This window comes from Gorilla gorilla, chromosome X, assembly GCF_029281585.2.
Source record: "Gorilla gorilla gorilla isolate KB3781 chromosome X, NHGRI_mGorGor1-v2.1_pri, whole genome shotgun sequence".
Taxonomy (NCBI): Eukaryota; Metazoa; Chordata; class Mammalia; order Primates; family Hominidae; genus Gorilla; species Gorilla gorilla.
In genome coordinates, this window is record NC_073247.2 from 59599373 (window position 1) to 59609706 (window position 10334).

The 10334-nt window shown below is 53.7% G+C and overlaps 1 protein-coding gene and 1 pseudogene across 1 annotated transcript in view; both read right to left on the reverse strand.

Annotated features, from left to right (window-relative positions):
- Positions 1 to 8673, reverse strand: part of CACNA1F (calcium voltage-gated channel subunit alpha1 F) — a 28671-nt gene extending 19998 nt beyond the window's left edge. Inside the window, exons 1-13 of the mRNA XM_055375765.2 lie at positions 8609 to 8673; positions 7034 to 7048; positions 6558 to 6663; positions 6206 to 6345; positions 5823 to 5965; positions 5576 to 5728; positions 3204 to 3400; positions 2989 to 3092; positions 1894 to 2084; positions 1568 to 1660; positions 1367 to 1460; positions 1175 to 1201; positions 865 to 1025 (exon numbers count right to left, since the gene is read on the reverse strand). Of these exons, the coding sequence (XP_055231740.1) occupies positions 865 to 1025; positions 1175 to 1201; positions 1367 to 1460; positions 1568 to 1660; positions 1894 to 2084; positions 2989 to 3092; positions 3204 to 3400; positions 5576 to 5728; positions 5823 to 5965; positions 6206 to 6345; positions 6558 to 6663; positions 7034 to 7048; positions 8609 to 8673 (1489 nt within the window). The remainder of the gene's footprint in view (positions 1 to 864; positions 1026 to 1174; positions 1202 to 1366; positions 1461 to 1567; positions 1661 to 1893; positions 2085 to 2988; positions 3093 to 3203; positions 3401 to 5575; positions 5729 to 5822; positions 5966 to 6205; positions 6346 to 6557; positions 6664 to 7033; positions 7049 to 8608) is intronic.
- Positions 8674 to 9092: 419 nt separating this feature from the next.
- LOC101130650 (heat shock protein beta-1-like) lies at positions 9093 to 9864 on the reverse strand (annotated as a pseudogene).
- Between the last annotated feature and the right edge of the window lie 470 nt (positions 9865 to 10334).

Below are 10334 nucleotides of genomic sequence, written 5' to 3' on the forward strand. Positions count from 1 at the left end.
AGGTAACTAGGGACCATGGGGTGACCCATGGTAGCTGGTATCAGTCCAGGTGCTGGCTGAGGGAAGGCTTAGGGCTAGGGATTGGGGTGAGTTTGTAGGTCAGAGTAGGTGAAGTTTTGAGGGGCTTGGAGATGGGGATGAGGGGCAGATTCGGGGTGGGGGCCAGAGTCAGTGTCTATGAGTCCAGAAGACCCAAATTCACAAGTAGAGTTAGAGTCTAGGGTTTCTTTGGGACTGGGGCTGGTTTGTGGGTTATGGGTTAGAAATGTGCTCGGTATTCAGGCTGGGGCTGAGATTATAATGAATAATAGTAAGAGCTGACACTTATAAAGTGTTAGCTATATGGTGGGCCATACAATGTCCTAAGCACTTTTCACTTTACATCATTTACTCCTCTTCGCTGCTTCATGAAGTGGATACTACTATCTATCATCTCCATTTTGTAGATGTGGAGAACTTTTCCAGACAGTGTGATGATAAGAGCCTGGATTCTGGAGCCAGGCTGCCTGGGTTCTAATTCTGGCTCTGCCACTCACTAGCTGGGTCCCGAGATTAGTCGCTTAACCCCTCAGTGCCTTGGTGCTCAGTGTTCTGTGCCTTAGTATTTAATTCGCATAAGGTTGTGGTGAAGAAATTGTCAGTACACATAAAGAAAGGTGCTGAGAAAGGAGCTTGAGGCACACAGCAAGTGCTACCTGTGTAAGCTACAAGGTGGGATGGGACAGGCTAAGGGCTCTGGATTTATTTGGGTAGGGGGGAAGGCAGTGTCTTGGGGGCTGAGGCGCCCTAAAGGTTTTGGATTTAAGCTTCTGGGGTAGAAGGAATAGGAGGCTGGGGGAGACGACTGGCAGGCTGGGGGTGTACCCTGGATCTGGGTGAGCCACACAGGCTGCCCGTGGTGCTCAGAGGCGATGGTCAACGTGTTGAGGAAGACGAGCAACAGCACAGCCCAGTAGCAGGCATTGGACTTCACCGCCCGACGGCAGCGTGCCCGAAGGACCCGGTTGGCTCGGCGGAGGCGGCGGCTGGGGGAAGGGGAGCCCACAGGCTGAGATCACCTACCTAAGCCTGCCCTGGGGGGCTCAGGTGGGGGATCCCAAAGGTCATGAGGGCTTGGAGGTGGGGGGGTTTCAAAGTTATGGAGTCAAGGATTCGCACAACTTTCCCAACTCACCAGACTCTGGTTTTCATGATCTTGTTTCTGAAAAAGAAGGGGGATGGGAGGTATGTGTCGTAAAGGGCAGAAGGGGTGTCAGTGACTGGGGCCAGAGGTCAAGGACTGAGATCGAGGCTTGAGGCTAAAGAAAGGACTTGAGTCAGGGTTTGGACTGGCTTCTGGGCTGGGTCAGGGGCTGGGGGCCCTCACAGGCAGCGTGTACAGCTGGCCAGAGCCCCCTCCTCCTCATCCTCATCGCCTTGGGTCTCTGTCATGGAACCGGTGTCACTGGCTGGGAGGCTGGCTGTAGGCAAGGTGGGGATAGTGGTCAGGACCTGAAGACCCCGAGGTCCAATCTTTGGCTTTCACCTCTGCCTACCCACCCCCACCCCAGCCTGGCTGGACCCCCACCATGGCTGCTGGTGGAGTGTGTGGAGCGAGTAGAATGACTGAACCAGCGCAGACGTCCACGCCTCCTATTGGTCAGCTCGGCCAGCTGTGGCCCTGCAGGGAGAGAAAGGACAATTAGGGAGGACATACTGGGGCAGGGTTAGGGCCATGTCTAGGGTAGGGGTGTCATTTGGAGTCTTTATAGCTGAGGCTGGTCTTGGTTCTGCATTTTGAGCCATAACTTGGGGGCTGGGGCTAGAGTTGTTGCAGATCAGGCCTGGGTGGGTCTCAGGAGGGCAGACCACATCTAAGGCATGCAGGGAATGGGCCAGATTGGAGTTGCCTACGATGGCCCGCCCGGCCCTCTTCAGCCATAGAACCAAGGTTGCCATCGGCGGAGGGGTCCTCCATGTCCAGCTCTTCAGCTTGAGTGATCCAGTCCAGGTAGCCCCGCAGGTCTTCCTCCATCTGCTGCTTCTCCCGCTGCTTCTGGAAGTCCCCGCGAGCTTTCGCTTTCTCTCTCTCCTTGGAGAACTCCCTGAGGGAGGAGGATAGAGGGCTAGGGGGAAGAGCCAATCTGAACACCTTGCTTTCATCACTCCAGCCACACTAGCCTCCTAGCTACTCTTTGAATATGCCAAACACATTCTAGCCTCAGGGCCTTTGCACTGACCATTCTCTTTGCTTGGAATGCTTTTCCCTCAGATAACCACATGGTGCACCCACCTCATCTCTTTTTTTTTCTTTTCCCCAGATACAGGGTCTCACTCTATCACTCAGGGTGGAGTGCAGTGGTGTGATCATAGCTCACCGCAGCCTCGACCTCCTGGGCTCAAGCGATCCTTCCACCTCAGCTTCCTGAGTAGCTAGGACTACAGGTGTGCACCAACATGCCCAGCTATTTTTGTTCATCTTTTGTAGAGATGAGGTCTCACTATGTTGCCCAGGCTGGTCTCGAACTCCTGACCTCAAGCCATCCTCCTGCCTTGGCCTCCCATAGTGCTGGGATTACAGGCATGAGCCACTGCACCTGGCCTCTTTCACATTTTTACTCAAATAACACCTTGTCAAGACAGCCTTTCCTGACATCCCTATTTATAATCACAAGATCTCTCCATTCTTATCTTTTATCTTTCCTTTCTTTCCACAGTACACATTCCATATAAAACACTATATATATGTGTGTGCCAATATATAAATGCACACACTTATTTTATTGCATATGTTGCTACTTTCTGTCTCTCCCCATCAGAATGTAAAACCAGGAAGGCAGAGATTTTTGTCTTTTGTTCCATTCCTAAAATGGTGCCTCACATACAATAGATGCTCATGATTGAAGGAGTATTTCAGATGGGTTTTGAAGGATGTCTAGGAGTTTGCCAGGCACAAAGAAGTGGGCAGTGGCTGAGGGGTGGGAAGCAGGGGGTGTCTAGGTCCCTCACCCACTCAGGACGCCAAGCACAAGGTTGAGGACGAAGAAGGACCCAAAGATGACAAGGCTCACAAAGTACACCCAGGGCAGTTCATACCCCATGGCATCTTGCATCTGGGGAGAGAAAAGGCATGCATCCCTCAGGGCAGGCAGACACTCCTGCGTGAGTGTCAGGGAGGAAAGGCAGGTGCAGCCTTTGAGCTCTGTGCCCACAGTCCACCTCACCCAGTAGAGCACATCGGTCCAGCCTTCCATGGTGATGCACTGGAAGACTGTCAGCATGGCGAAGAAGAAGTTGTCAAAGTTGGTGATGCCTCCATTGGGCCCTGGCCAGCGCCCGCGGCACTCAGTCTGGTTCAGCGTGCACGCACGCCCCGATCCCGAAGACGCACAGGGCGATGGGTCCTCTTCTGCTTCCATGTCTGCAGGAAGACTGGAGCTTGGGGCTTCGAAGCAGGCCCACTCTCAGTCGCTGCCACCCTGAAGCCCCGCCCACTTAGGAAGCTCGACTTGGGTCCTAGATTTTTCTTTCTCTTCTTTCTTTTCTTTCTTTCTTTCTTTCTTTCTTTCTTTCTTTCTTTCTTTCTTTCTTTCTTTCTTTCTTTCTCTCTCTCTCTCTCTCTCTCTTTCTTTCTTTCTTTCTCTCTTTCTTTTTTTTTTTGAGACGGGGTCTCCCTCTGTCGCCCAGGCTGGAGTGCAGTGGCACGATCTCGGCTCACCACAACTTCCGCCTCCCGGGTTCAAGCAATTCTCCTGCCTCAGCCTCCTGAGTAGCTGGGATTACCGGCGTGTGCCACAACGCCTGGCTAATTTTTTTTTGTATTTTTAGTAGAGACGGGGGTTTCACCATATTGGTCAGGTTGGTCTCTAACTCCTGACCTTGTGATCCTCCCGCCTCGGCCTCCCAAAGTGCTGGGATTACAGGCGTGAGCCACCGTGCCCGGCCAGTCCTAGATTTTTCTAAGGCAACACTTAGCTCCACTTCTAGGGCAGAACCCTGCGAGCTCCGTATTCTGAACCACTGGGAAGCTAGGGATCCCACCAACAGGGATTTAAATCCTGGCGTGGAGTCTTGTAAATAACAATGAGGCAAGAGCCTGGGGGCGGAGTCTTGTGAATTTGGACGGGTCTCTTGAAAATAGGGGAGGGGCAAGGCATGGGCTGGAGTCTGGGTAAATGGTCTGAGTGTATGAGACCAGTCGTGGAGAATAAAGCTTTTTTTTGGTTTGTTTTTGTTTTTGTTTTTGTTTTGTTTTTGAGACCGAGTCTCACTCCGTCGCCCAGGCTGGAGTGCAGTGAGTGGTGCGATCCGATCTCAGCTCCCTGCAACCTCCATCTCCCAGGCTCAAGTGATTCTCATGCCGCAGCCTTCCGAGTAGCTGGGATTACAGACATGCACCACCACGCCCGGCTCAACTTTGTATTTTTAGTAGAGATGGGGTTTCACTATGTTGGCCAGGCTGGTCTCGAACTCCTGACCTCAAGTGATCCATCTGCCTCGGCCTCCCAAAGTGCTGGGATTACAGGCGTGAGCCACGGCGCCCAGCTGAGGATAAAGTTTTTTAAAATTGTTTTTGTTATTATTATTATTTTTTGGAGACTGGATCTCACTGTTTTGCACAGGCTGGTCGCAAACTCCTGGGCGTAAGTGATCCTCCCGCCTCGGCCTCCCAAATGCCGGGAATACAGGTGTAAGCCAAGGCGCAGAGTTTTTGTTTTGTTTTGTTTTGTTTTTGAGACGGAGTCTCGCTCTGTCGCCCAGGCTGGAGTGCAGTGGCGCATCTCGGCTCACTGCAAGCTCCGCCTCCTGGGTTCACGCCATTCTCCTGCCTCAGCCTCAGGTTCACGCCATTCTCCTGCCTCAGCCTCCCGAGTAGCTGGGACTACAGGCGCCCGCCACCACGCCCAGCTAATTTTTTGTATTTTTTTAGTAGAGGCGGGGTTTCACCGTGTTAACCAGGATGGTCTCGATCTCCTGACCTCGTGATCCGCCCGCCTCGGCCTCCCATAGTGCTGGGATTACAGGCGCAGAGTCTTGTCTTAAGTGCGGGGCACTTGCACTTAAGTCTTAAGTGCGGGGCACTTGCACTTAAGTCTTAAGTGCGGGGCACTTGCACTTAAGTCTTAAGTGCGGGGCACTTGCACTTAAGTCTTAAGTGCGGGGCACTTGCACTTAAGTCTTAAGTGCGGGGCACTTGCACTTAAGTCTTAAGTGCGGGGCACTTGCACTTAAGTCTTAAGTGCGGGGCACTTGCACTTAAGTCTTAAGTGCGGGGCACTTGCACTTAAGTCTTAAGTGCGGGGCACTTGCACTTAAGTCTTAAGTGCGGGGCACTTGCACTTAAGTCTTAAGTGCGGGGCAGGACCTTAGCCTGTGGGTACAGTCTCGTGATGGGGCGGAGCTATTAGCGAGGTGGGGTTGTAGTCTGATTTAGGGCAGAGTCTTGAATATATGGGTGGGACTTGGTTATCTGAGGATGGAACCTGAGCCTGGGGGCCGAATCTTGTGCATTTCAGTGGGTTTCCCTGAGTGCAGCATTGGATCTAGGAACCGAAGGAGGGGGCATGTTCTGCCTAGGAGGGGCGGGCCGACTAACCGGATCCCAGGAAGTAGCACGTCTTGTGCATTCGTCCAAGGAACAGCTCGAGCCCAATGATGGCATAAATGATGATGACGAAGAGCACGAGCAGTGCAATGTGCAGCAGCGGCACCAGAGCCTTCATGATGGAATTGAGCACTATGTGCAGGCCTGCGGGGAGGGAGAGGGAGGCAGAAATAAGGGCGGGGTCAGCTCAGCCCCACCCCCACCCTCCACCTCCGACCTCGGGGGATGTGCCACTCACTCGGGACCCCAGACACCAGCCTCAGTGGCCGCAGCACCCGAAACGCCCTCAATGCCTTCACATCGAAGCCTCCTGGCTTTCCCCCGGTGTGCGGGGCGTCGCCTGGCCGTCCGGGGCCCTGCTCCAGCAGAACGCTGAACAGCCTGATGGGGGAGCACCGGGCAGGGAGGCGGAGGTCAGGCCTTGGGATTCCCCCCTCCACCCTAACCTTCTCAGAAAAGCACAAGTCCCTGTAACTAGAAATAGAAATGGGTTTTAATAATATTCCTGATTCTGGCTGCCGAATGGGGGCGGTCTGAAAGAGTCGCTTTCCTGAGCCCAGAATTCAGCGGGCCTGAGGGTAGGAAGGCGACTAGGGTGGGGTGCCTCCCGCAGACGCGCACCCGACCACGACGATGATGAAGTCGAGCAGGTTCCAGCCATTGCGGATGTAGGCGCTGGGGTGGAGCACCAGCCCGTAGGCCACGATCTTGAGCACCGTCTCCACAGTGAAAATCACCAGGAATACGTACTCCACCTGCTCCTGGGGGTGGGACCGGGGGGCGGGTCGGGAAGTCGGGGAATTATTTGAAGGCGAGGTTTGACGGGGGCGTGGGGAGCATAGTCAGGACCGAGGGTGGGGCTGAGCCAGGCAGGGCCATCCGGGTCAGAGAGGGGGCGGGGTCTGGCTGGAAGGAGTGAGCTCTACTGGGGCTCTATTTGGCTGGGAACTGGCTGGGGCGGGGCGGGCCTTACCAGGTTGTGGTTGGCAGTGTTGGAGTCGTCCTCAGGGAAGGGGATGTAAACTCCCAGGGCCACGCAGTTGGCAAAGATGGTCAGCAGGATGAGGATGTCGAAGGGCCTCAGGTGGACACAGTCAAGGACCCTGGCAGAGTGGCATTGGAACCCCCCTACTCCCTTGGGAACCTCCCACCCAGTGCTGACCCTTGACGCCCAAGGTGACAGGTCCTGGCATTCTCGACCCCTGCCCTGACAAGGCCTTGAGTTTGTCCCTCCTGGAAACCTTAACCATCCCCAACTCTTGCTGTGATTCAGTCCTTGACTCTTGAACCCTGGTGACCTTTGCCTTTCTGAACCTGCCCCCCAACCCAGTTCTTGACTCTTGACCTTGATGATCTCAGCCCTCCTCTATTCCAGCCCTGACCCAATTCTTTACTCCTGGTACCCTGATGACCCTTACCCCTGGGCCCTGCCCCTGCCTTCCAGGATGCTTCCACTCCACGATGCTGATGCAGGACCGTCGCAGAGGATTGGCCAGGGTGAGGCAGAAGAGTGCCCGAGGTGACCGCTGGGCACTGGCCACTGCCACTGTCTTGTGCTTGCTGTGCTGGTTTCTTCGCTTAGGGGTCCCTAGGCCTGATGCCCCACTGCTTTCACCTTCCACAGCTGGGGGCCCGGGGCACAGCCCCCATTCGGGACCAGGGCCTGCCCCATTGGCTGGACTGGGCTCTGGGGTGGTGTCTATATGGAGAAACTGTGTCAGGGAGGGACAGGGCATTGGGGCAATTGTGGCTGCTTCCTACCTGATCCTGTCCCTCTGTTTGAAGGAAGGAGAGAAGAGCATGGAAAATTAGGGAGAACTGGGAGTAGCTGGGTTAAGGACTGGGAAGTAAGAGTGTTCGAATTAAGATTAGGGCTAGAGTGAGAGTTTATAGGGGAGTGAAGGTGAGATGACATTTCCAAGTGAAGTAGGGTTTGGTGTTTAAGTTGGGGGTAGAGTTTAAATTGCCATGGGGTGGGCGAATTTAAGGTTTAATTTGAGTGGTGGGTTTTGGGTTAGGGTGGGGATGGGTTTAGACATAGGTAGGAGTGGAGTTTTGTCTAAGGGTTAGGACTGGGTATTTTGAATTGGAATTAGAATTAGGATACAGGTTAGGGTCGAAGTTGAGTTTTGAGTGGGACTTGAATTTTGCATTGGGGTTTTCAGCTAAGGCCACTCCCAGTTCCCATGGTCTCGTTTCAGCCTCAGAGGGCGGTAGATTGGCCTGGTTAAGATTCCCAGCTTTGGATGAAACAAGCTGCCTGAGTTTAAATCCTGACTTTACCACTTGGTAGCTATGTGTTGCCTTGGGCAAATTATGTAATCTCTTTGAGCCTCAGTTTCCTTATCTGTATAATAAGGATGATAATAACAGTACCTAAAATATAGCGGTGTTATGAGGATTAAATAAGTTCGGAATCAAAAGAATGCCTGGCACATAGTGTTATTCCCATTTTGCAGATGAGAAAATTGAGAAGAAAAAGTTAAGTGACTTGCTGAAGTGGCTGAATGGGGAGTCACACTCAGTCTAACTCTAGAGCCCTCATGGCTTACTACCACCATCAAGTATGTGTTCTCTCTCTTTCTCTCTCTCTTTTTTTTTTTTTTTTTTTTTTAAGGGTCTGTGCACTTTCTGAAAGTCAGAGACTGCAATCACTAACAGTATTGACATCCCGGGGTTGAGGTTGAGGTTAGGTCACTTTAGGTCTGTATCTGGGCTGGGGTTTAGACTCTAACAGGGGTTTGCCTTCTGGCTGGTAGAGTTTGTGTTAGGTTTCAGGTGGGCGTTTGGATAGGGGTCAGAGCCAGGATTGAGGTTGGGTTTCCTTTGGGAACTAAGGCTGTGGATGAGGCTGAGAGGCCATGGGGGGTGGTATCTGGGTCAGGCTGAGCGTTAGGGCTCTGGTGGCAGAGAGGCTGTTTGGGGCTGGCTGGGATGGGGAACAGGGTGATGTGGTTCTTGTCCCCTAGAGGCTCTCTGGGGGTGGGGTCTGGGTGGGCAATGGGTGGGTCAGAGGGGCTCTACCTTGCTCCAAGGGTCTGCATGGATGGGAGGATTCTCTCACCTTTCCCGCCTTCAGATTCCGACATCTTTCTTTCGAGATTGAAGGGCCATCTGCACACAACCCCCCTCTCTTCCCCCAGCTTTGGAGGGATTAAGGCCGCAGGGCGGGGCAATAACAGTGTCGTATGGGAGGGTGGCGGTGGGGGTGCAAATGGGACGTTTGTGGGCCAGAGCCTGGCAACAGATGAAATATTTACCAAATATATACCTGCAGCAAACAGTCAAACTAAAATAAGAAAAACGATGTCATTTTCCAGTAGTATATGGAATTCGAAGTATGTAGGAAAAACCTAATATATGTGCAATATCTCTATGGAAAAAAGATCAAATATTATCAATTATTATTATTTTTAGAGACAGGGTCTTGCTCTGTCACCCAGGCTGGAGTGCAGTGGCGTGATCATAGCTCACAGTAGCGTTGAATTCCTGTGCTCAAGTGATCCTCTGACCTCAGCCTGTGTAGCTGGGACTGCAGGTGTGCACTACCATGCCCAACTATTTTTTTTTTAATTTTGGGTTGCTTCGAACTTTATTTGAGAACAACAGAAGACAAACCTATCAAAAGAACACACAGGTGGGTGCGGGGGCACGGCTAGTGGCGGCGGCCGGGGTGGGCATGCGGGCTAAGGCTTTTACTTGGCTGCAGACTGGTCGGATTTCGCAGCTCCTAGGCCCCCAAGCTGGGCCCGTGACTTCAAGGTGATCTCGTTGGACTGCGTGGCTAGCTTGGGCATGGGGGCCTCCACGGTCAGTGTGCCCTCAGGGGACAGGGAGGAGGAGACCTTGGTGGGGTCCACACCGGGGGACAGCGTGTATTTCCGGGTGAAGCATCGGGAGATGTAGCCATGCTCGTCCTGCCGCTCCTCGTGCTTGCTGGTGATCTCCACCATGCCATCCTTGGTCTTGACCGTCAGCTCGTCGGAGGCGAAGTAGTTGATGTCCAGGGATACGCGCCAGCGGTCCGCTGTGGGCCGATTCTCCGAGACCCCGCTGCTGAGCTGCCGGCTGAGCGCGTAGCTGTAGGCGGGCGCGGCCACCGCGGGGCTCTCGACCGCGGCGGGGGCAGGGGACGCACGTAGCCGGGCCAGCCGCTAGTGCCGAACCACTGCGACCAGCCCGAAGGCCTGGTCAAAGAGGCGACTGTGCGGGTACCAGTCGCGGAAGGGGTCCCAGCTGGGGTCCCGCAGGAGCGAGAAGGGGACGCGGCGCTCGGTCATGCTGGCTGGCTCTGCTGGGGACGTCTGCTTGGACAGGTGTCAATTTTTTTTTTTTTTTTAAGAGATGGTGTCTTGCTGTATTGCCCATGCCGGTCTCAAACTCCTGACCTCAAGCGATCCTCCCGCCTTGGCCTCCAAAACTGCTGGGATTGCAGGTGCGCGTCGGCTGTTCAAGAAATGGTTACATAGATTTCTTCTGCTTTATTTTTTTATTTAGAGACGGAGTCTCGCTCTGTTGCCCAGGCTGGAGTGTAATGGCGCAATCTCAGCTCACTGCCACCTTCGCCTCCCCAGTTCAAGTGATTCTCCTGCCTCAGCCTCCCGAGTAGCTGGGACTACAGGCATGTGCCACCATGCCTGGCTAATTTTTCTCATTTTAGTAGAGAGGGGGTTTCACCATATTGGCCAGGCTGGTCTCGAACTCCTGACCTCAGGTGATCCACCCGACTCGGCCTCCCAAAGTGCTGGGA